Source organism: Nycticebus coucang, chromosome 3, assembly GCF_027406575.1.
Source record: "Nycticebus coucang isolate mNycCou1 chromosome 3, mNycCou1.pri, whole genome shotgun sequence".
Classification (NCBI taxonomy): domain Eukaryota; kingdom Metazoa; phylum Chordata; class Mammalia; order Primates; family Lorisidae; genus Nycticebus; species Nycticebus coucang.
Genome location: NC_069782.1, coordinates 59023100 through 59047026, shown reverse-complemented (window position 1 = coordinate 59047026; position 23927 = coordinate 59023100). Strand labels below are relative to the sequence as shown.

General features: G+C 54.4%; 3 protein-coding genes across 19 annotated transcripts in view; 1 reads left to right on the top strand and 2 right to left on the bottom strand.

The window, feature by feature from the left end:
* The window catches only part of HNRNPM (heterogeneous nuclear ribonucleoprotein M), a 54759-nt gene extending 50929 nt beyond the window's left edge, over window positions 1–3830 (top strand). For all 9 annotated transcript variants that reach the window (XM_053583380.1, XM_053583378.1, XM_053583375.1 and 6 more), the window contains 3 exons: window positions 661–1463; window positions 2135–2186; window positions 3409–3830. In XM_053583380.1, the coding sequence (XP_053439355.1) occupies window positions 661–1463; window positions 2135–2186; window positions 3409–3572 (1019 nt within the window). In that variant the 3' untranslated portion in view covers window positions 3573–3830. The remainder of the gene's footprint in view (window positions 1–660; window positions 1464–2134; window positions 2187–3408) is intronic.
* Window positions 3831–5089: 1259 nt separating this feature from the next.
* On the bottom strand, window positions 5090–13893 carry PRAM1 (PML-RARA regulated adaptor molecule 1). 2 transcript variants are annotated; one of them, XM_053583363.1, is made up of 12 exons: window positions 13789–13893; window positions 13232–13489; window positions 12904–13015; window positions 9260–10952; window positions 9109–9175; window positions 8957–9033; window positions 6090–6147; window positions 5862–5970; window positions 5585–5747; window positions 5473–5506; window positions 5361–5395; window positions 5090–5251 (listed from the first exon to the last, which is right to left on the bottom strand). In XM_053583363.1, the coding sequence occupies exons 3-12, from the start codon at window positions 12904–12906 to the stop codon at window positions 5214–5216; spliced, it is 2277 nt and encodes a 758-aa protein (XP_053439338.1). In that variant the 5' UTR covers window positions 12907–13015; window positions 13232–13489; window positions 13789–13893; the 3' UTR covers window positions 5090–5213. The 2 variants fall into 2 exon arrangements, with proteins under 2 accessions (XP_053439338.1, XP_053439337.1); XM_053583362.1 differs by having other exon boundaries at window positions 13232–13893.
* Window positions 13894–15115: 1222 nt separating this feature from the next.
* Window positions 15116–21819, bottom strand: ZNF414 (zinc finger protein 414). 8 transcript variants are annotated; one of them, XM_053583368.1, is made up of 9 exons: window positions 21684–21819; window positions 20744–21053; window positions 20253–20360; window positions 20050–20155; window positions 19198–19541; window positions 19071–19121; window positions 18413–18586; window positions 15758–15832; window positions 15116–15616 (listed from the first exon to the last, which is right to left on the bottom strand). In XM_053583368.1, the coding sequence occupies exons 1-8, from the start codon at window positions 21684–21686 to the stop codon at window positions 15804–15806; spliced, it is 1125 nt and encodes a 374-aa protein (XP_053439343.1). In that variant the 5' UTR covers window positions 21687–21819; the 3' UTR covers window positions 15116–15616; window positions 15758–15803. The 8 variants fall into 8 exon arrangements, with proteins under 8 accessions (XP_053439343.1, XP_053439344.1, XP_053439341.1 ...); XM_053583369.1 differs by having other exon boundaries at window positions 15802–15832; XM_053583366.1 differs by having other exon boundaries at window positions 15116–18315.
* Window positions 21820–23927: the final 2108 nt, after the last annotated feature.

Here is a 23927-nt window from a genome sequence, read left to right as displayed (position 1 = left end):
GTTCGGCTGGGGCCGGGTTTGAACCCGCTACCCTCGGTATATGGGGCTGGCACCCTACCGACTGAGCCACAGGTGCCGCCCGTGCTTCTGTTTTGTTTTTTTCTCTTCTCTCTACTTGATTATATGCCTATGTAGTCACTTCTCTGTGCCCTGGAAATGCATCCAGACTGGCCACCAACAGAGCATCTTAGAGGGACAGGTAGGAAAGGGTAAAGGTTGTGAGTGACTTTGCAACATCTCCATATAACTCGTGTCCATTACACTGGGTGGACCCCCTTAGTGTGGGGTTTTCACACTTCCTCTGAGAGCATTTCTCTGTCTGAAGGAGAAACCTCAGAGGTTTCAAGTATTAACGTGTCGCTCACAAAACTTGTCACAGGTAGTAGCACCTGAGAAAACACATGGAAATGGGATTTTGTTCTTTCTAAATTTTATTATGGAAATTGCAACTGTGGTAGTGTAGGAAGAATGATAAGGACTCCTTGTACTTATACCCAACTTTTAGTAGTTGTTGATAGTTGAGAGGTGTCTTAATGGTAAATTATTATGGAGCTTAATTCTCAGTTTGTGCTTGTAAACTGAAGTGCCCATGCCAGGCATTGTGTGCACACATGTGCACTAGTCCTTGACACCCACCTGTGTTTTGTGTCCCTGTTTCAGGTGGAAGTGGAGGCAGTGTCCCTGGAATCGAGAGGATGGGCCCTGGCATTGACCGCATTGGTGGTGCCGGAATGGAGCGCATGGGCGCAGGCCTGGGCCACGGCATGGATCGCGTGGGCTCTGAGATTGAGCGCATGGGCCTAGTCATGGACCGCATGGGCTCCGTTGAGCGCATGGGCTCTGGCATAGAGCGCATGGGCCCGCTGGGCCTCGACCACATGGCCTCTAGCATCGAGCGTATGGGCCAGACCATGGAGCGCATTGGCTCTGGCGTGGAGCGCATGGGCGCCGGCATGGGCTTCGGCCTCGAGCGCATGGCCACTCCCATCGACCGTGTGGGCCAAACCATTGAGCGCATGGGCTCTGGTGTGGAGCGCATGGGCCCTGCCATTGAGCGCATGGGCCTGAGCATGGAGCGCATGGTGCCCGCAGGCATGGGGGCTGGCCTGGAGCGCATGGGCCCCGTAATGGATCGCATGGCCACCGGCCTAGAGCGCATGGGCGCCAACAACCTGGAGCGGATGGGCCTGGAGCGCATGGGCGCCAACAGTCTGGAGCGCATGGGCCTGGAGCGCATGGGCGCCAACAGTCTGGAGCGCATGGGCCCCACCATGGGCCCAGCCTTGGGCGCTGGCATTGAGCGCATGGGCCTGGCCATGGGTGGCGGTGGCGGTGCCAGCTTTGACCGTGCCATCGAGATGGAACGTGGCAACTTTGGTGGAAGCTTCGCGGGTTCCTTTGGTGGCGCTGGAGGCCATGCTCCTGGGGTAGCCAGGAAGGCCTGCCAGATATTTGTGAGAAATGTGAGTGTTTCTTAGTGGTGGTGTGCACATGGGGAGGAGGGAGACAGGGGGTTAATGGGACTGAATGATGGCAGGTCCAGGTCAGTGGTGATACCCTGTAAAGGGGGACCAAGTAGCATGGGTGGCACACTTTGTCCTTGTCTCCAAAGGTTGGTGCAAGTGGGACAAGGAGGGAATGTGAGAACTTTCAGCTTCAGCATTTGTATGGCAAGATGTTGAGTTCTGGGAGAGCCTGGGCTTTTCCAGCCTGCTAGACTATAGAGTAGACTTTGAGCGCGCAAAGGCTCTAGTTTCTCATCCTGTGGCTTGAAGAGCCACTAAGTCTTGGCAGGATTATTCAGAGAAAGAGGTGGCTGAAATTGAATTGTCTTTCCCAACTAGGCTACCTTTATCCATTGTGGAGGGATTTTTTGTGGGCCACACACTACAGGCCCCAGGTGTCCCCCTTTGGACACAATTCTACTCCGGGTAGTGAACTGGCTGTGCTGCCTTATATAGCTTTATCCTGGATAGACTTGTTTTGTTCTCTGCCGACCAGCTCAGTCTGAAGGGAAGCCAGCTTCTCTGAGTAATAAGAAATCCTCAAGGTGTCCCCCTCAGAGCCAGCCGTGAGGTCTGTGCATTAGGATTTGGTTGAATTGTACATCAGTCTTCTTTTTCTTCCCCCTCAGCTCCCATTTGATTTTACATGGAAGATGCTAAAGGACAAATTCAACGAATGTGGTAAGTGTGTGAGAAAGGCTTGTTAGGTGCTTTTGTGTGCTGTTGGTTTGTTTGTGACACCACTGAGTTGAGCAGTGAAGCTTCCTCCTCCGTCTTCACAGCCCTCCCATTGGCTCCAGAGGACTAATGGGTACGGCCATATTTCTGCCTGTCCAAATCTCATCCCACTGCCTCTGTTCTTTTTAGTCCTATGAGCCCTAAGCCGGAGGAGACTTGGTGGCTGCTGCCTCAGGGCTTCCCCAGGGTTCTCTCTCTTCCTGTATCAGTAGTGGCTCAGATTTTACAATCATTGCTGCTTCTCCTTGGCTCTTCTCTGAGGGCAAGCTATTGAATAATGGCTACCCCCCTCCTCCTCTTTCCCCATTCCTCAGTTTCCACACTTGTAGTGAGATGTTCAGATGGGATCATGCCATTCCCCCTGCTTCTGAGATGTCTGGAGGGCCCTGTGCCTATAAGAGAAAGTCCATACTCCAGCCCCTTGAAGACTTGGTCCCATTCTTCTCCTCTGTCTTTTTCCTAAATCTGAGCCATAAGTGCTACAAGTCCTCAAGATACTCTTGGGGCCAGCTGTTAACTAGAAAGTCTTCCTTCTGGTCAATTTCCACTTAAGCTCTTTTAGAACTTCTCCAGAAACTTCCCAACCCCATGTTGGTCCTCTCCCTGGCAGAGCTAGTGCTTCTGGAATGGTAGGCTTCTAGGGCACATACCCTGTAAACCTGACCTGCCTTTGCAGTGTTGACACATAACCAACAGTGTTGGTTGGGATGCTTGATGGGTGCTTGAATAAGTAAGCATGACCTGCTTGCTGATCATGACCTGGCTTACATTTGGGCAGTACAGAAGTATCAGATGGATTGGTGATGGCTTTATGATGGGAGAAGTGGTATATTGAAAATGAGAACTCTAAAATTTGCCTATAAAGTTGGCTTTATGTGGCCCCTTCTTTTTTGGTACCTTCTGGGATGTAAGGGCATACACTTGAAGCCTCATCATGGTACACTCCTACTGTTATTCTGTTAGGAGAAGGGCAATGTGGTGAGGGCCTATAGTCACTGGTTTCTGCCATCGTGTTCTTAGCATTCATGTTCCAGGCATGGAGGCCTCTCTCCTTTTTGCCTTTGTCAGCCAAAATCCAACAGGTGTTCTGGACTGAGTGGACCCAGACAGGCTGAGCTCTGGTTTTGTCTGATGAGTGTGGTCTCTTCTTCCCTCCCTGTGCCAGGCCACGTGCTGTATGCTGACATCAAGATGGAGAACGGGAAGTCCAAGGGGTGCGGTGTAGTTAAGTTTGAATCTCCAGAGGTGGCTGAGAGGGCCTGCCGGATGATGAATGGCATGAAGCTGAGTGGCCGAGAGATTGATGTCCGAATTGATAGAAACGCATAAGCAGTTGCCTTTTTTAAACATCGGTACCAGACCTCTGAATTTGTATTTTTTCTTGTTAACCATTTTAATTTGTTGGCTGGATGTATAAAGATGTTTAAAAAATTCAGTTGCTTTTGGGGTAATTTGAATTACTTTTTTAATGACTGGGGTTCCATTTGACTGTTTGCATTGAGATTGCAATGTGCGCAATTTTTTTTGTAGTTGTGGCATCTTGTTGACATCAAATATGACTTTGATAATAAATACCAGTTCCTGAAATCAGCTTGCTCATGTGTGTGTTATGGGGGCAACCATCCAAGGTTTGGGGAGCTGGAGCTGCTTGTGTTCCCAGTTTCCCTTGGACTGCCAGGCATCTCTCCTATTACTGCTGGTCCAAGAGCCTTGGGGGGCTAGGAGGACCCTAGAAAACTCTCTTCTAAGGTACCGCCTTCTGGGTGTTGTTTATTTATTTTTGTTTTGTATTGTTTTGTTTTTTGAGACTCAGTCTCACTCTGTCACCTTGGGTCAGTGGTTTTCAACCTTCCTAATGCCGTGATGTATTTTCATTGTTACAAAGGGGTCACAACCCATAGGTTGAGAACTGCTGCCCTGGGTAGACTGCCATGGTATCTTCATAGCTCACAGCACCCTCAAACTCCTGGGCTCAAGTGATCCCTCTATCTCAGTTTGTTTGTTTGTTTGCATTTCTATTTTTAGTAGAGACAGTGTCTTGCTCTTGCTCAGTCTGGTTTCGAACTCCTGAGCTCAAGCAAGCCACCCTCCTCAGCCTCGCAAGTAGCTGGGACTACAGGTGCCCGCCACAAGGCCCAGCTATATATTTTTTTGTTGTAGTTGCCATTGTTTAACAGGCCTTGGCTGGGTTCGTGGCTGGTGCCCTGACTATTGAGCTATGGGTGCTGAGCCCCAGAGGGCTAGGATTATAGATGTGAGCCATCATACCCGGCTTTCTGAGTGGTTTATTCACCAGGGCTGATAGTGGCGGGTTTCACTATTTAGAGCTATCTTGAAAGCCCCCCTGCCTCCCTCCTTTTTATGCCATTATTCTGTGGGGCACAGGCTCCATGTCAGGCTCATTTCCAGTTTGGCTTTTTTTTTTTTGCTAAAACAGACCAAGCAGTTTCCAGCATATCCAGCCCTGTCTGAGGTTTGGGTTGAATTTGATATCCAGGCTCTATAGAATTGGGTGTTGTCTCCACCCTCTAACCAAGGAAGTGCCCTCCTAGATCACTAGGGCAAATAGGTATGTGCAGCCTTTCAGCTCCCAGCTGCTGCTGTCCTTGTTGGATGTGGAGGGTTGCGGGGTGTGAGTGCACATCCTGCTCAGCTCCCCTCTCCATCCCCTTTCCTAGCATCTGATCACCCATGGTGCCTCCCACCTTGATCCCTGAGGTATGAGACCATGGGATGGGGTACCCCCAGAGACACACTTGCTCCCTGGCATTTGATCACGTGGCTTCCTGTGCCTTTTCTGCATTGTGCATTCCAGTCAGGAGGAAAGAAGAGACAAGAAACAATGATTGCTCAAAGAGGTATTTTATGTGGCCAGATGGAAACCTGTGACTTTGTCAAGCTGTAGTCTGGGGCCCCTCGGTGAGCAGGTGCTGGGCTGGTGGCTGTCCTGAGCTCCCAGGCCTGTGGGCTTTATGGTCCCCCGGGGCATAGTGGGTTCTCCAGAGGGTCTGCCGAGGAAGTGGGACTTCCATGGACCCCTCTCCCCAGAAGTACAGTAGTGAGCAGCCCTTCCCCGTTGCCACCATGGCCCCTCAACCTCCTGCAGCACCCACATACCCCAGAAGCCGACATCATCGTACACCTCCATCTCCCTGGCAGAGAGCACAGTTGGGTTAGCATGGGCGCCCTGGCTGCCACTCTCCCACCCCTTCACAGTGAGGACACTCACAGGGGCAGGAGGGCTGTCCTGGGCACGTAGCCATCTGTGAGAGAAAGCAGGCATGATGGGTCCTGGGCCCGGGGACCAGGTGGCCTTCCCAGGGCCATGGGGCGGCACTCACACTTGCCCTTAGGGTCCCGACACAGCGTCTCCTCCTTGCTGGTGAACTCGATCACTTCCAGGATCTCCCCACGCCGGATGCCCAGGTGCTTGCCGCCCCCACGGCGGGTCTTGGCGTTGGGGTCGATCATCATCTTTGTGTGAACTACAATCTCCCCTTCAAACTAGAGGGTCAGATGTCAGAGCTCTTGCTCATTCCCCCCTGGCACCCATCTTCTGAGGATGAAATTTGTGGGGCCCAGGTCCCAGCCCTCCCAGAACTGTTGCTTGGCCCACACCTTGAACTTCTTCCGGAACTCTCTCTCAGCTTTCTCCGCCTTCCTTATCTGCTTCAGCAACTTCGGGTCCGTGGGTGGCAAGTGCTGTGGCTGGGAAGCTTTCTCCTTCCTGATCCCCAACCCCCACCCCCCATCCCAAGGAATTGGGATACTTGTAAGTGGGTGCCTCCATCCACTGTCCTCCCAGAGCTCACCCTGCCCTGTCCTGCCCCCTCTGCCCTGTGGCACCTGGGTACTGGGTCTTGTGATGGTCTCCTGGTGGCTTGCTGGGTCCATGGCATTTCACCTGGGAGTGGTCAGGGTGACAAGTCAGGGCAGGCACCATTGGCTTAACCTCTACCCTGGTGGCTGGATCTTGAGTGAGCCCTTCATGTGTCGGGTCCCCTTTCAGCCCCTCGCTGCCCACCTTCCCCAGCCCTTTCTCAGGGGGTTATCAGTTCTAGTGTGTTGCCTTGTGTTTCCTTAAATTCCTGCTGCATGCTAGGTGTGGCAGACACTGCTGGGCTACATTCACTTGCTGTGACCCTCAGAGCATTTTTCATGCTAATAGGTGATACTGTCATTCCCAGCTTGCCCAGAGAGGTCAAACGAGCAATCTAAGCTGCACAGTGATGGAGGCAGGACCGACTTACTAGGCCCATTTCAATTCTACCTTTTAGAGCAGTTTAGGTTTTGCAAACTATAACAAGATTTGGGTGAAAACATAAGGCAGAGTGGGGACGGCAGGGAGATGTTGGTGAGTAGGTACAATTAGAAATAGGAGGAGTGATTTCTGGCAATTTGTTCAGCAGTAGGATAACAACATAGCTCAAAGAGAGGCACGAGGTTACAGTTTTTTCTTAGAGTTTCACTTTGTTGCCCTCAGTAGAGTGCTGTGGCATCATAGCTCATAGCAACCTCAAACTCTTGGGCTCAAGTGATCCTCTTCCTTCAGCCTCCCAAGAGGGAGGTGCCCGCCACAACGCCTAGCTAGGTTTAAAGATGGGTTTCTCATTCTTGCCCAGGCTGGTCTTGAACTGAGCTCAGGCAATCCACCGGCCTCAGACTCCCAAAGTGCTAAGAATTATAGGCATGTGCCACCAAAACCAGCCTTAAGTAATTTTTTTTAAATGCCTCTGGGGCGGCGCCTGTAGCTCAGTGGGTAGGGCGCCCGCCACATATGCCGGGGCTGGTGGGTTCAAACCCAGCCTGGACTACAACTGCAACAAAAAAATAGCCGGGCGTTGTGGCAGGCGCCTGTAGTCCCACCTACTTGGGAGGCTGAGACAAGAGAATCGCTTAAGCGTAAGAGTTTGAGGTTGCTGTGAGCTGTGACGCCATGGCACTCTACCAAGGGTGACATAGACCCTGTCTCGGAGAATAAAATAAAATAAAATGCCTCTGGGGTAGAACCCAAGGGATCTCCCAGCATAAGGGTGCACCCTGTGCCCTCTTTGTCAATTCCTGGGAAATGACCAGGTTTCTGTGTATAAGCCTTGTTGCAGGTTTTTTCTGGCTTTCAGGAACCCCAGACAAGTAAAGAATCTGGAACCCCAGGCCCCAGTTTTGCTCCTCTGAATGACTTGGAGCATCACTCTGGACGTTTCATCCAGCTGTCCCTCCTTCCAAGCAGCTCAGGGAGGGGTACATAGGTTATCCCTGTCTACCATGATGGATGCCGTGCTTGGCCATCCACAGTACCTCCAACTGCTCCTGCCTCTCTTGGTCACCTAGCCAGGAGCAGACTTGGCTCTCACACCTTAGGGATCCTACAGACCCACCATAACAGAGTACTTCCCTGGGTGCTGCCACACAGCCTTGGTTTGCCTGCAGTATGACCCCAAGTGGACCACTCTGAGCAAGCCAGTCTTCCCCATGAAGCCTGCTCATTTCCTGGGAAAGGCTGGGCCCTGTCCCCCTGCAAAGGAGCCCTGTTGTCCCTAACCCCACCTCTGAAGCAGAGCTGGGAGCCCATCCCACCCAACCAGTGATAGGATAGACCTGCAAGTGGCTAAGCTGCCCTTGAGACATGATTACCAAGAGGGAAGTGAGGCAACAGTGATTGGCAAGGAATGAGGAGAAGGTTGTCTGGTGACACAGTGAGCCAAGTATGGGGATTGGGTGTGCCTGGGCTTTGGGGAGAGGGCGCTGTTCCTAACCTCAGGAGGGGTGGGGCCAGTCATCCACATCCCCAAGAGTGGCCCCCAGACTCAGGCCACAGAGCCTCCCCTGGAGCGGAAGCAGGAGCAGCCCTTTCAGGAAGCTATTTGCTAATAGGGAGGTGTTGTAAGCAGCTCCTGGGGAAAGCTTAGGAGAAGCAGAAGGGGCCCAGGAAGAAGCAACTGCAGCCAGGTTCTGTAGCAGCACCTGGGGCTGGTGGCAAGGCACAGTAGCATGCTGAAGGCAGAGCTTGAGAGAGAGGGTTCCCCTGCAGGAAACCTTTCCATAGATGGCAACCCTGCAGCTCTGTGTGCTGGTTGTGAGCGAGCTGGGTCTTCACAGATCCACAAACTCACATCTATAAAATGGGGTGACATTACTTTGGTGGCAGGTGCAGATTCAGGGATGTGCACACAAAGTGCTTACATGGAAAACCCTTTGCTTTCATGAAGGCCTTAACCTGCCCTCACTTGGAAGGAAGATGAGAAGGGTCCTTTGGGACCTCAGAGAAGAACAGTGCCCTGAAGGCAGAGCTGCCCAGTGTCCTGGACAGAGCAAGAGCCGCCACACCTGCCCTTCTCTGAGCTCCAGACCCAAGTCCTGACTGGACATCTCATCAGGGACCTTGGATATGCAGGTCTAAAGTGGAGCCTAGCAGGCACCTTGTCTCCACCCCAGGGGGCAGCTCTGCTGCCTGCCCTCACAACCTGGGATTCATCCCTTCTGTGAGTTCTCTGCTCTTGCTCTGCTGCATTCTTGTGACCTCTCACTTCTTCACTGCTCCCAGGCCTCCTGCCACTGCCCCAGTCTATGCCTCTGCCTTCTCACTAGCTGTGGCCTCTAGGCTGCCCATCATCACAAGTCCCACCCGCCAGGAGCCATCAGGGACTGGGATTGTGGCAGACACTGCATTGCCACAAATGTTTCACAGGTTCCCGAGCAGGCCTCCAACAAACCTCTGCCTTTGGGGCTAGGGCTGGAGTTGTCTGTGGGCTCCACATCGTTGTACGTCTCATAGATCTCCTCCAAGTCCCTGCAGGGATACCTGAGATGAGGCCTCACCCATCTCCACAACTTGCACCCATCCATGTTTACTCCCCACACTCACTGTGGGATATCTTCAGACTGTGGGGCCTGGAAGTGAATCCCAGTAGAAGAACGAGTCCTGTGTAGATCTGTGGGGGAGAGAAGAAATATGTATAGGAGGGAGGTCCTCAGCCCCTCCTCTGTCCCTGTGCCACCCACCTGCCCGGACCCACCTGCAGCTGCCCTGGACAATCTCTGAAAGCTCTGGATGTCCAAGGAGCTGGGAGGCAGTGGGGGCTTTGCTGGAGGGGGTCCCAGGCTGCTGACAGAGGGCAGAGGCCTCCGTCGGGGTGGCTGACCAGGTTTGAGGCCTCCTGACCTCCAGCGGGGTGTCCCAGCAGCTCCAAACCCAGGGTGGCTGGAGCCAGCAACAGCGGTGGGTAGTGAGCTCTCTGAAATGGAGCTGGGAAGCAGGGGCTTTCTGGGAAGATAGGAGAAAATCTCAGCCTGCAGGTGCTTGTTGGGCTCAGGCTGTGAGAACTTTCGTGGTGGCCTTCTGCCCTCAGGCTGCGGAAACCTCCTGGGGAGTGAGCTGAACTCTGGCTCTGAGGATGTCCTGGGGAGGCCGCCCAGCTCTGGCTGCAGGGCTGCCTTGGAAAGCACTTTGAGTTCTGGCTGCCGTGGCCTCTTAGGAAGCACACCGACTTCAGGTTCTGAGGATGTCCTGGTAAGATCACCAAACTCAGGCTGCGGAGGCTTTTGGGGGAGGTTACTCAGCAGAGGTTGCAGGGCCTTTTTGGGAAATGCGTTGAAATCAGGCTTTGGGAAGTGGGGGTGGAGCTCACTGGACTCAGGCTTTGAGAGGGTCCTCTGAGGGGCCTCACTGAAGTCGGGCTGTGGCAGGGACTTCTTAGGGAGGCCACTGACCTGAGGCTGTGGGGGCTTTCTGGGGTATGCATTGAATTCAGGCTGTGGGGGTTTTTTTGGAAAGGAACTGAAGTTGGGCTTTGGGGACAGGGGCTGGGGCTCACTGGGCTCAGGTTTCCAGAGGGTCGTCTGAGGGGCCTCACTGAGCTCAGGCTGTGGCAGGGACTTCTTAGGGAGGCCACTGACCTGAGGCTGTGAGGGCTTCTGGGGGAGGTCACTCAGCAGAGGTTGGGGGGTCTTTATGGGAAATGCACTGAAATTGGGCTGCTGGGATTGGGGGTGGAGCTCACTGGACTCAGGCTTTGAGAGCGTCGTCTGAGGGGCTTCACTGAAGTCGGGCTGTGGCAGGGACTTCTTAGGGAGGCCACCGACCTGAGGCTGTGGGGGCTTTCTGGAGTGCACATTTAACTCAGGCTGTGGGGGCTTCTTGGGAAAGGTACTAAACTTGGGCTGTGAGGGCTTCAGGGTGGTCTCACTGGATTCAGGCTGTTGTAACTTTCTGGGGAATGCACTGAATTTGGGTTCTGAGGGGGGCCTGGCGGGTTTGCAGAGCTCAGGCTGCAGGGTCTTCAGGACAAGTGTACTGGGCTCCAGTAGCAAGGCATTCCGAGGGGCCTCACTGACCTCAGGCTGTGGGGACTTCCTGGAAAATTGAGTGCCATCCAGTTGTGGGGACTTGGGGAGGTCAGCAAACTCAGGCTGTGGGGGCTTCTTGGGGAACTCAGTGGCCTCGAGCTGTGGGAACTTCTTGGAAAGTTCACTGAACTCTGGTTTGGAAGGCTTCTTGGGGAGGTCAGGGAACTCAGGCTGCAGAGGCTTCAGGGACACTGCACTGGACTCAAGTTGCAAGGGCTTCTTGGGTTGCTCGCTTAGCTCAGGCGGAGGAAACTTCTTGAGTTTGTTGAACTCAGGCTTTGGGGGTTTTTTGGGGAGTTCACTGGGCTCAGCCTGAGAGACCTGGAACTTTGCTTGGAGGGTCCGGAAGTCCTGTTGGCTCTCCTAGGGGACATGGGAGCCCATCAGGCGGGGCTCAAACACACAAAAGTATCCGAGTGGTAGGGACCTGGGGACCCTCAGACACAGCTCACCATCACCACCACCCTGTTCCCTCTGCTCCTGGACACCACACCCTCCTGACTTCTCTTAGGTGCCGAACCTGTATCCATCCTGCCTCCAGCGGGACTCAAGCCCCTAATGCCCCTCTGCCCAGTGGGTGGTTGCCTCTTGAGCATCCTGAACCTTTTCTCCCATGTCCCTGCCATGGCCACAGTCCCTTCTATGCTAACTTCAGAATACATCCATGTCATCTGAGGGGCCTCACTGAAGTTGGGCTGTGGCAGGGACTTCTTAGGGAGGCCACTTCTTACTGCCTCCACCACCATCAGCCCTGCTGGAGGCACTGTCTTCTGTGGCCTGGATGATTGTAACAGGCTCCTTCCTGGTCCACTGTGTGGTTCCCCCCCCCCCACACCAGACTTGGTCTCCTGTCAGTGCCCCCCACAGCAGCCAGAGGAAGAAGCCCATTAAGCCTTGAGGTGCTTTATGCTCCTCTACTCCCAATTTAGCAGTGGTTTTCTCATAGCCCCTCTGTTCAAGCTATAGGCCTCCTCAACTTAGTCACTACCTCTTGCTGCTCCCTGAACATTTGAGACTCTTAACTCCCCTCTGCTGGCCTCTACCCTGCCCCTGGCCCTCGTGTGTCTCCTCTTCTTCCTCTATGTCTGTGCTAACATTTCCTCATTAGAGAGCCCTTCCGAGACCACCCTGTTTTAAATAGATTCTCCTTTCTGGGTGATTTTTTTTTTTTTTTAAAGAGTCTTGCTCTATTGCCTAGGCTGGAGTACAGTGGCATCACCCCACTGCATCCTCAAACTCTTGGCCTCAAGCGATCCTTCCACTTCAGCCTCCCAAGGTTATAGGCGTGAGCCACCAACCACATCTGGCCTTGACTGGGTTTCTTTTGTGTTTTTGTCTCTCTGCACCCATTCCTCGAAGTCCTTCAGCCCCTACAGGGCACAGACCTGGCTCATTCATCACTGTCCTCCCAGTGCCTGACACATAGCAGGTGCTTAGTAAATATTTGCTGAAATAAAGAATATACAGGGGCCCAAAAGAGCTACATACTCAGCCTGAGCATCACAGACACACAAATGTTTGCAGAGGGATCTGGAGGCAGATGGGCAGGGGTCTCTCTCACATTGTCACTGACATGTGGGCTGCTGCTCAGGGAAACTCAGTTGACATTGCTCGTAGGGACCAGTTGGCAGGTCCCAAAGTCTGGGCACTGGCAGACGTGGGCATGACTTCTGGTACACCTAGAACATCCCAGGTACCTTCACACTGGCCTTGTAGTATCAGTCTCAGATGCATAGGCCAGCTGCCTCTGACCTACAAACTCCCCCAGAGGTGACCTTGCCTCAGACCCCTGAGTCTGGCTTCACCTGGGGTCAAGGAGGCGGGGGGAAGGAAAGGACAGAAACTTATGGCCTTTGTACCCCGTCTGTGCCTTGCTTCCCTCATCCAGGGGGCAGTTCCTGGGTGGGGGTTGTGGGAGGTGCTTGCAGATGACCACAGAACCAGACAAGTCAGGGTTAGCAGGTCACAACGTGGGTGACTGGTGGGGAGTGGGACAGCGGGTACATGACCCACTTGGGTCACCCCACAGAAGGCCCCTGCTCTCACCCTAGCTGCCTGTTCCCAGGTTGCTCTTTGTGCTGACCCGGGCAGAGGAGAGTGGTCCCAAGGCAGTCCTACCTGCCCGGCTTGTAATCACAGCCCCGGCCCAGACCCCAAGAACATAAAACTGTTGTGGAGCTGTGCCCTGGCAGCTTCCTGCCTCAGCTTGTTCCCCAGTCCCCTTCTGCCCATCTCACCCTTGCAACATGTCCTCCAATCCCACCTGCTGAGCCCTTGCTTCCCACAGGCAGCACAGGACTCTTCCCAGACTCACCATGGCTGTGGGCAGGCGATGGGCCACAGGTTGACTAGGACAGGAGCCGGGGCTGCAGCCTTCAGGAAGTAACTGTGGCTTCTGCTCCTCGTGCCAGCATACAGGGTGGGGGCTGTTGGGGAGAGGTGTGGGGAAGGCAGAGGAGGAAGGGAGGGAGGCAGGGATGGCTTCAGCCTGTCTCTAGATCCTGCCAGGCACTTATGTCCCCCTTGAGCTTCTGTCCTGCCTGCCTCTGCTCCAGAGCATGTACAGGCGTCAGCACACTCCCAACATGGTCACCAGTTTCTTGATGCTCTTCTCCCCACCCGACCCACGTTTGTGTCCTGACCTGGAGACTCCAGTGAAGGCACTGTTCCAGGCACTGGTGATGTCAGGAAGTCAGTCTGGGCTGGAAAGCCAGCACAGGAGGGGGAGATCTCAGTGGAGAAGGGGTATGGCCAGCTCTGCGATGTGGGAGGCTCCTGGGGAGGCTGCTGGATCTGGGATGTGGGGCCCAGTGTGATGGGTGAGGCTGCCTGCCCGGGTTGCCTCATCTCCCTTCCTCATTACAACACTTCCTCACAATCTGACTCCAGCCGGACTTAACCTGTAATGGGGGCAGATGTCTCACAGGTCATGGGGGGACCAGGCTGGTGCACAGAAGGCTTAACAAGATGGCAGATTGGGGGGTGGGTAGATGGGTGGTGTCAAATGCCTTGTCCCTGTGGGAGGGAGTGGGTCTGAGGACGCCTCAGCTTCTCTGAAGTTGAAGGTGGAGAAGAGGGAAGGAACCAGAGACAGACCAAGAAGGGGTGAAGGCCATCAGTAGGGTATAGAGACCCAGCCAAATAAGGGTGTGCCCTGACCCTGAGGTCTCAGGGCTCAGTCCCCTGGAGATAGGCGTACCTTGAAATCCCCCTTTATAGGCTGGGTGTGGTGACTCATGCTTATAGTCCCAGCACTCTGGATTATTTGAGCTCAGGGTTCAAGACCAGCCTGAGCAAAAGCGAGATCCCATCTCTACTAAAAAAAAAAAAAAAAAAAAGCCAGGTGTCATGGCCAGTGCCTGTAGTCCCAGCTACTTGTGAGGCTGAGGCAGGAAGATTGCTGAGTTTGAGGTTGCTGTGAGCTAGGCTGACACCAGGGCATTCTACCCAGGGTGTCAGAGTGAGACTCTTATCTGAAAGAAGGAGAAAGAAAGAAAAGGAAGAAAGAAAGAACTCAGCCTTTATATAGTTAATAAAGGGACACAAGTTGGGAACTGTGGTAGCGGCCTGAATTCTGCAAAGGTATAGGCATCATTAAGAAAATGTACTTATCGGGTGGTGCCTGTGGCTCAGTGGGTAGGGTGCCGGCCTTACATACTGAGGGTGGTGCATTTGAACCCGCCCCCGGCCAAACTGCAACAAAAAAAGTAGCCGGGCGTTGTGGATGCCTATAGTCCCAGCTACTTGGGAGGCTGAGGCAAGAGAATTGCCTAAGCTCAAGAGCTGGAGGTTTCTGTGAGCTGTGGCGCCAGGGCACTCTACAGAGGGTGACATAGTGAGACTCTGTCTCAAAAAAAAAAAAAAAATAAAGGAGCCGTGCCTGTGGCTCAATGATTAGGGCACTAGCCCCATATATCAAGAGTGGCAGGTTCGAACCCAGCCCCAGGGAAACTGCTGCAACAACAATAAAATAGCCAGGTGTTGTGGTGGGCGCCTGTAGTCCCAGCTACTTGGGAGGCTGAGGCAAGAGAATCGCCAAACCCAAGAGCCGGAGGTTGCTGTGACCTGTGATGCCACAGCACTCTACCGAGGGTGACAAAGTAAGACTGTCTTTAAAAAAAAAAATGTATATATCAAAAAAATCAAAAGCAAAGGTATAGGCATTATCAGGAAATATATATATCAAAACAAAGAAATGTATATAACCAGCTGTTGTTCCCTAGCTTGCTTTCCTATAATTGCTCACTACTCAGGAGTCACACAGTGAGGGTCATAAAGATTCTTAGCTTTTTTCATTGCTCCCATAATTAATATCACTCTTTGTGAAACCTGCGGCTAGTTTTTGAGATACCTTCCAGGCCTTACATTCCAGTGGATTGGCTGATCCACCCACGCAGAGGAACTAACTCAGCTAGTCTTGCATCCCCCCCACCCTACCTAGGAACTGACTTAGCACAAGAATACAATTTCTACACCCCTGTGGTTCCACCTGAAATCCAGCCAATCAGCAGACCACACTGCCTAGCTCAAACACCGCACAGTGGGAAATGACTCCCTCATTTATTTTTATGCTCTGTTTTCGGAGCACAGCAGCAGGATTCTGTAGCCTCTGTGCCAGGGCATCCAGTTCCCAGATGTGGGTTACTCTCCAAAAAGGAGTCCTAGGAGGACAGGGAACATGAGGCCTGGGTCCCCGAAAGTAAGAACAAGTGTTTGCTAGTCAAGAGCTTATCAGTAGGCGCCTCAATCAAGATAAAGGACGGAATGATGGCTAATGACTCCAGGTAGGTCGGCCTCTCCATGTGGACACCCCTAGGCCAGAGCACACACGTTGAAAGGTCCAATCCAGCGCGCCTCTGGCACAGGCTCCAGCACCACCGCCAGGGGACGTGTCACACTCCACTGCCTTTTGTCGTGGTGGCTCCCAGCAGGGGTCTGTGTGGCAGGGCAGTGTATGGACTGCGGCAGATGGCTCCAGGTGGAAATGGGGAGCTGGAAGCTCGAAGTGAGCATGGGCCAGAGTCCGCCTTGGGGAGTGGGAGTTGGGTGAGGGTAACCGAATCAGCACCCGCAGGTGACACAGCTGGTGCTGGACACCTTGCTGGGTTGTGAACCGGCATCTGGCCAACTCGCCCGCCGCTGGGGAAGCCACACAAGTGGGTGTGCACCAGGATCGGGACTGCACTTTTAATTCCCATAGTGCGACACTCACGGTTAGGAGTCCTGCTGGCCACAGTCTGGACCTAAGAGGACAAAACTTTTGGTTATCCCAGAGTTGGGGGCAAGGGGAATTTTTGCGTGCCTCCATCCTCCAGCCAGCCCTGGGGTCACAGCTTGGCCAGACAAGAGTACAGCAGTTGCAGAAGCCCAGAAAAGGACACAAAAGGTTGGGTGTAAGTGGGGCAAGATGAGGGTAGGAGGTAGTTTTCTGGATAGGGCAGGGTGGTCAGCAGTGACCCAGCTCCCTAATAAGCAACCAAACCTGCAGCTTGGTTCAGGGGGCATTGTGGGGTTGCGGAGGCCGTGTGCCTATGGGAGGGGCTGTTCCAACTCCATGGGTGATGGTGTTGGCTCTGGGTCTCTTTGGAAAGGTGCTGGCAGACTGAGGATGGCCTAGAATTTGGGAGGGGACTGGTACCCTGGACATGGGCTGGCAGTTCCTGGGGTACAGGAAAAACAAGATCTTGAAGGGCATCTAGGAGTCTTGGATGTCCCACAGGCCTGCTGCCAGGGTTTTCTTATCTACAGAAACTGCCCAGCTCCTGGGATGGTGCAGAGTTACCCTTGACTTGGAGCTAGGCCTGGCCAGAGGCAGGGCTCAGTCAGGTTATTCTCCTTCGTCTCTATCCCTAAAATGGGTCCCTTGACCCTGCACCACTCAGGTTCTTGGAGCCCCAGGATTCCCTGACAGCCTGTCCCATCCCACAGCCAGCAGAGTAGACACCCAGCCTTAGCCATGTGAGCTGCAGCTGCAGCCCCACTAAGGACATGACAGCCCTGAGGCCCTGGTGAGGCCTCCAGCAGTGAGCAGGCAAGTCCTTAGGTTGGACACTCAGATCTCCGTCCTGCCCCTTGAGAGACTTTAGGGCTTACAGACCCCAGAAATGTCCAACTTCCAGGTGACACAACTGCTGCACTACTGGGAGCAGGTATGGAGCTGATACCCTGGTCTGTCTACCTGGGCAGCTTTGACCCAAACCCTTAAATGGACATATTGGGGGTGGGGGGGGGGGCAGGATTCCGAGTATGATGAGTGGGGCTGGGGCTGGGGACCCTACCTAGAGGGATGGCTGGGGTCTTGGATGCAGGTACCATGATGAAGAGATGATAGACAAAAACTCCAAAGTGCATACAGAAGATAGAGGAGGGGAAAAGGTAAGGAGTGAGATGAGGTGGGGTGGGGCCAAGGAGGTCTAAGGGTTCTTTGCACACAGGATGTCTGTGTTCCCCAGGAGGGAGACAATGAGTGTGACCCTGGGAGAGGATGAGGAGATTCAAGCTGTGGCCTTGTAGGCTACTGGGAGAATAGGGTCTTCATCTAGAGGGCTGTGGGGAGCCACTTAAGGGTAATGGGCAGGGGAAGCAGAAGCAAGAAAGCCTGTTCCCAGTGATCTTCAGGCTGGGGGAATGGGGTAAGGGGGCAAGTAAAGGCCTAGGCTAGGAGGCCATGCGTGGCAGGACCTAGACAAAAGGGAGCTGCCTACAGGAGGCAAGACCAGGGTCCCAAGGGGAAGCTGCCCCTAAGCCTAGGACTTCACCCCCCAACCCGGGACTTTACATGCAGCAGGTGGCACCAGATTTTGAACTTGTGACTCCAGTCTGGTTTTCCACAATGGGTTAGAGGAGGGTCCTTGCTAGAGCAGGGTTGAGGAGGGAGCTCAGGACCCACTCACCTCTGCAGAACTGGGGCAGGAGAGGACACAGATCAGGAGAACAGCAAGGGAGATGAGGATGAAGCCTGAGTCTCCATCCTGCTTATAAACTGGCCCGCCCTGCCAAAGGGTACACTCTCCCTTCTGAGTCAGCACTGGCCTCAGGATCTGCAGGGTTGCAACCAGGCCAGACCCCACAGTTCCTCAGGACTATCCTCTCAGCTGTTCTCCCAACTCCTGGGACTTTTTTAAATAAAAGAAAACTGGCTGGGCATAGTGGCCCACACCTCTAATGGCAGAACTTTGGGAGGCCAAGACAGGAGTGGCCAGAAATTTCAGACCAGCCTGGTCAACATAGCGAGACTCCATTTTTACAGAAAAACACAGTAACAACCAAAAATTAGCCTGGCATAGTGTCCCACACTGTAGTCCCAGCTACATTGTAGGCTGAGGCAGGACCACCATTGGAGCTCAGGAATTCCAGGCTGCAGTGAGCTATGATACCACTGCACTGCAGGGTGAGACTCTTTCAAAATAAACTCTGGTTTAGGGAAGTAGGTCACAAGGGAGATGGGACACAGATGGGCCTGAGAGTGACCTCCCAGGTGGCCCTCCAGTGTGAGCCCCCAGGATGGCTAGGTGCTGGCCCACTTCGAATCCAAGGGGCAAGGGACCCAGACACAGCACAGGCTGGCTCATCGTGCCTTCTTTATTGTCCCTTCCTTCCCCCAAATTACAAAACTACCCATTTCCCATGGCCCACCCCCACCGCAGCGGAGTTCAGAGTGGCAAGAAAACTGGAAGCTCCCCCTCTGACAGCAGTGGCGACACCTTGGGTGCAAGCGGGGTCGGGTCTGGGTGGAGCAGAGGAGGGGGGCTCCTGAGCTTCTGCGCCGCCCCTCGCCCCTGGACCCCTGCCCTGTTCACCCAAAAAGCGTTCCTCGGCCTTACCCGCCGGGGCGTCAGGGCGTGGGGACCCGGACGCCCGGGCTGCGGGGACGCCAGGGCGGTGGTCCTCCAGGTGTTGCGTCATGGCGGGCCGCGAGGCCGTGGAGAAGGCGCACTGCATGCACGAGTAGCGGCCGCGCGTGTGCTCCCACACGATGCGGCTCAGGGCCGCGTGCCCTGCAGGCAGGCGGGACCCCATCAGTTTCAAGCCCCATCCAGAAGACCCATCCACAAAAGACAGTGAATGGTGGGCAAGGGCGAGTGGGGCCTTTACCGCCTCCCTATCAGCTCCGGAGCACCGAGGGTTGGGGGCTTGGGACAGAGGCCTGGCTGGATCCGTTTCTTCCTGGCCTTTCTGCCTCTGTACTTGAGGGAACTAAAAATAAACTCGGCTTTTCTGACTCCCCATTCCCATCCCATCTCCTCCGCAGAGGAAGAGGTCCGTTCGGAGGTGAAAGGGGCGCGAAGTTTACACAGAACGCCGGCGCAGAGGAAGGCGCAGGTGCCAGTAATTCTTAAGGCAAAAATCCTGTATTTCGGGGGTGCCATTTCTGGCCATCTGGGAAGGGGGCAAGCACTGTTGGCCCCCTCAGCATCCACTGGACCCCGCAGTGCTCAGAAAGAGACCCTCCACCCTTCCCTGGTGGTCACCTGCACGCACCTGAGGGCGCGTCGGAACCGCCCTGGGGTCTTCGAGGGCTGCTTCCGGGACCTGCAGTGAAGGGGCAGATTAAGTTGAGACAAGGCCAGCCCAGCCCTCCCCTTCAGGCGGCTCCGCTGCCACTCACCTTGGCTCTTTTTCCAGACAGCGGCGCTGGAGGCCGGGGGCCCGGGAGAGGCGGCCAGGAAGTGGCGCAGGCGTGGAGGGGTTAGGCCAAAGGGCGCTGGGTTTAAATAGGGCAGGAAGGGCCCGGTGGGGGAGGGGGCAGGGGTCGTGAAGGGTTCGAGCAGCGGGTACTGCAGGCCAGGCGCCGACGAAGGGTCGGACTCCGGGGGGCGCTCGGGCGCAGATGACTCCTTTTCCAGGGTGGGGGGGGGCGGCGGGGCTGGACTCTGCGCATGCTCCGCGCAAACATGCAGGTGCTTGAATAGAGAGCGGTGTGTGCGGAAGCGCAGGAGACAGTTCTCACACCTGCGAGTGGGCAAAGGGCTGGGTTGGGCCTCCTTAGGCGATGAGACCATCCAGTGCCACCTGGAGACCCGCCCTTCGAGCGTGGGAAGGGAGCCTTGGCCCAAATAGCCAATGACAGGCCCCCGCCACCTGCGATGAGCTCCCCCTCACACCCAAACTATTGCCCTAGACCCTTCCAGACCCCTTAGGGTCGGAGCCTTGGGAAACAAAGGAATAAGTCTCGATTTTAACTTAGGTAGCCAATTTTCTACTTGGGAGGTAAAGAGGTAAAACAAGGCTAGGTGGAGCCAGACCCACGAGTGCTTGGTCCCTTCTGAACTTGTTCCTTGTCCTTGAACTTGTTCTAGATACCAGTCTCTCTTCTGGCCAAGTAATGGTAAGGCTTGCTGAAGGCCACGCCGCCTCCAGACTCGACTTCTTCCCCCACCCCAGCAAGGAAGAAAGTCCAGGACCCCACACATAGGGTGGGGCTGGGGCAGGCTAGAGGTCTGGGTGGTCAGGATCTCACTTGAAGTATCGATTGGGCTTGTAATGCAGCTTGCCGTGTGCCACCAGTTCCTGCATGCTGGGAAAGGTCTCGGTGCAGCTCAGGGCTGAGCAGCGGAAGAGTTTGCCTGGTATGGATGAAGGACAGAGGAGTGGAGCCAGAGTGTGGGGGTTCTGCCTGCCTCCCACCCAACCTGCCTCCTCACCACCTGTCCTGGGCCCTACCTTCCAGGGACTGTGTGGGTGGGCAATGGGTTCGCAGATGCTGTGCTAGGTCACGAACGCTGGGAAAACTGAGGCAGCAGCCAGGGCTGGAGCAAGGTATTTGCTTCCCTGTGGGAAGCACAGAATAGGGGTCACTGGTTCTTTCCCCAACAGTGCAGCCCCTATCTCCAGGGCTCTGCCCCAGAGAAGCATGTATATGGTACTAGAAACACCCTGCTCCTTTATGAAATATATAAGATGCTGGAATTACCCTGCTGGTTTCCTAAGGACCTTTACTCTCAGCTTCCCCCAACAGACTGATCTGCCACAGGGCAGGGACTGGATCAACTGATAGGGCTTGTCACTGGAGCCACAGCCTGCCATACATATTTTGCTCTGTAAATGATGAGTGGCATCCCTCTACATGGGCTCTGAGTTTGGAGATACTCTATACCCCTCATTCCTATTATTCCAAGGCCTGTGACTCCCCAGAAGGTCCCATCACAGGTCACCTGATGGTGGGCGTCGTCTGGGAGGCCGCAGGTCCTCGTTGGTCACGGAGATTGTGCTGGTCGGGCCAGGGCTAGGTCCAGGACCAGGCTGGCAGTTGTCTGGGGCTGGAGAGGCACCCTGCTGTGTCCCTCCAGACCCTCCACGTTCCCACACTAGGGGTATGGCTGCCTGGTCAGGGCCTGACTCCTCCACCATAGAAGAGGAGGTGGTTGGAGCAGCTGCAACAGTTAACGCCTCCTTGTCCGTCTCATTGGAACTGGGCTCTGCAGTGGCCGGCGTGTCCCGGCTGGGGCCCGTGGGTTCTTCCTCCTGGTGTAAGGAAGAGGCGGAGAGGGAGAACCATTGGGGCCTCAGGGTCTGCCCGGATCAGTCAGAGAACGCCGCCCACCTGGCCAGGGCCACTGAGCTCAACATTCCTGAATCCACCCCCCACAACCATGACCCAGAGCCCATCCTAAGAAACCACCAGTAAGACAGGGCCGGGTGGGGGAAAGGTGATTTGAGCTCCTTACGAATGAGAAGCATCCTCTCGTCCCCAATTTGGGCAGGTGGGAGGTCTCATATGTGACCAGGCCGTGGCCTAGGGTATGTGGAATCACGGCTAGGAAGGCGGGGCTCAGTACAGGGTGCGGCTAAGATGGTGGAGAGGCCAGAAACGGACTGAGGGGTGAGATATAGTGGGTGGCCTCCAGCTGTTGGACCAACATAGAGGTGCTGGGAGCCCGGATGAGTAACGTTTAGGGGCGGAGCCCGAGCCTCGTGGGCGTGACCCAGTCAGAGCCGGGCCCGGAAGTAGGGGTGGGGCGCTCGCCGAGTGACAGCCAGAGGCGGGAGGGTGCCCGGATGTGGGGGCGGGGTTGGCAGGAGAGTGTGCGCTACAGGGCCGTTCCCTGCCAGTCCCAGCTGCTCTGCCGCGCGCGCCCCCGGATCCGCGCTCACCATCCTCGACTGAGCCTGGCCTCTTGTTCCTGTGGCTCCGGCGGCTCCGATTGAAGCGGCGACTACCCTCTCAGCTTTGCGGACTCGCGCTCACGTCGGCGCCATTTTCCGCTTTTCAGCTCTCGCGAGAACGGAGGCGGGGCTTACGCCGGGCGCTCGATAGGGGGCGGGGGCTAAGGCCTGGTCGGACTGCAAACTGCGGTCAGTGACACAGGATGAGGAGTGTCTCTGGACGTCGGTGTCTTCTTCTGCAAAATGGGCACAAGCGCTATCATCGCTTCTTGTCCTGTTACGTCACCAGCCCAGGGAAGGCGATTAACAGCAGTTGTCTTTTTCTTTATTTGAGACAAAGTCTCATTTTGTCCCCCCAGGGTAGAGTGCCATGGCATCATCATAGCTCACAGCAAGTTCAAGCTCTTGGGCTCAAGCCATCCTCATACTTGAGCTTCTCAAGTAGCTGGAACTACAGGTGCTCGCCACAACGTCTGGCTAATTGTTCTTTCTTTCTTTCCTTTTTTTTTTTTTTTTTTTTTGTAGAGACAGAGTTTCACTTTATTGCCCTCGGTAAAGTGCCGTGGCATCACACAGCTCACAGCAACCTCCAACTCCTGGGCTTAGGCGATTCTCCTGCCTCAGCCTCCCAAGTAGCTGGGACTACAGGCGCCCGCCACAACGTTTGTTGTTGCAGTTTGGCCGGGGCTGGGTTTGAACCCGCCACCCTCGGCATATGGGGCCGGCGCCCTGCTCACTGAGCCACAGGCGCCGCCCTGTTCTTTCTTTATGTATTTAGAGACAGAGTCTCAAGCTGTTGCCCTGGGTAGAGTGCTGTGGCGTCATAGCTTACAGAAACCTCCAGCTCTTGGGCTAAAGCGATCCTCCTGCCTCAGTTTTTCTATTTTTAGTAGAGATGGGGCTTGCTCTTGCTCAGGCTGGTCTGAACTCGTGAGCTCAAGCAATCCACTCGCCTCAGCCTCCCGGAGTGCTAGGATTATAGGCGTGAGCCACCGCGCCTGCAGCAGTTGTCTTCTTGATTGGGTCGTCTCTTTGAAGGGAAATTGCCAACAGCTGTCAAAATTTTAAGCGCATGTAGTTCTGCAGTTGGAATGGGTCCATTGTAATAGCCAAGGGTGGAAAACAGTCTTGGAACTTTATAAAAAAGGGATATAACCTCAGATTGGAGAGGTGTGCTTCTCAGAATATGAGTCTCCTGTCCATACTACGTTTCTCCTGTGTGCTAGGCGATGGGGACCCAGAGTGAATAGGTCAATAACAAACCCTGACCTTGGAGCAGACTCCCTTTTTTTTTTGAGACAGAGTTTCACTCTTTTGGGCCCGGCTGGGCTCATATTTTAATATGGGAAAACAGGCCCTACAAGGTGGCTTATGCCAGTAGTTCCAGCACTTTGGGAAGCTGAGGTGGGAGGATTGCTTGAGGCCAAGAGTCAACCTGGACAATATAGCAAAACTTAAACTGCAAAAAAACTTAAAAAGTAAGCTGGGTGTGGTTGCACAATCCTGTAGACCCAGCTACTTAGGAGGCTCAGGTAGGAGAATTGCATGAACCCAGAAGTTCAGGATTCAGCGAGCTATGATCAGGCCCCTGCACTCCGGCCTAGGGGACAGATAGAGAAACAGATAATAAATCAATAGATGCTAAAAAATGATCTTAGGTCCTATTTAGTGCAAAGAAGAAGACAAAAGTAAACAAAACAGAAGAATGCCATAGTGATGAGTCAGGGAAGCCTCTCTTCTGAGCTCCACTGAGGTGACTTTTGAGTTGTTGTGTTATGGTCAATGAGTGAGCTAGTGGAAGGTCAGGAGCAGAGTGCTGTAGGGTTAGGTGATGGCAAATGTCCTAGTGTAGCCAGAATTTCTCTCTGCCAAGTCCTTGGTCCTGGAGATTTGAGGAATGAATCCACACACCACACAAATAAGCAAAAGGACAGATTTTACTGAAAGATAAAAGAGGTAAGTGAAAAGAGGGGAACCCAAGTGAGAAGCCCATTTGAGCCTTCTGTCAAGGGAGTTATATACTGCTTTTCCTGTCCTGCAGGCAGAGGGTTTTGGGGAGATGGAATGTATGTCTGAAACATGTCACAATTTGCCAGGGAACTCTGGGCAGAAATTAATTTCAAAACTGCTCCTGTGGTGGGCAGCGCCTGTGGCCCAGTGGGTAGGGCGTCAGCCCCATATACCGAGAGTGGTCGGCTTGAACCCAGCCCCGGCCAAAATGCAACAAAAAAT

Coding starts and splice junctions, on each gene's coding strand:
- ZNF414 (XM_053583364.1), bottom strand. Junction 20,156..20,252: donor ACCCACACAGTCCCTGGAAG/GTAGGGCCCAGG, acceptor CATCCATACCAG/GCAAACTCTTCCGCTGCTCA. Junction 19,542..20,049: donor AAGCCCAATCGATACTTCAA/GTGAGATCCTGA, acceptor GCCCACTCGCAG/GTGTGAGAACTGTCTCCTGC.
- PRAM1 (XM_053583362.1), bottom strand. Junction 6,148..8,956: donor CCCTAGCCCCAAAGGCAGAG/GTTTGTTGGAGG, acceptor GACCACTCCCAG/GTGAAATGCCATGGACCCAG. Junction 5,396..5,472: donor AGGACAGCCCTCCTGCCCCT/GTGAGTGTCCTC, acceptor GCTCTCTGCCAG/GGAGATGGAGGTGTACGATG.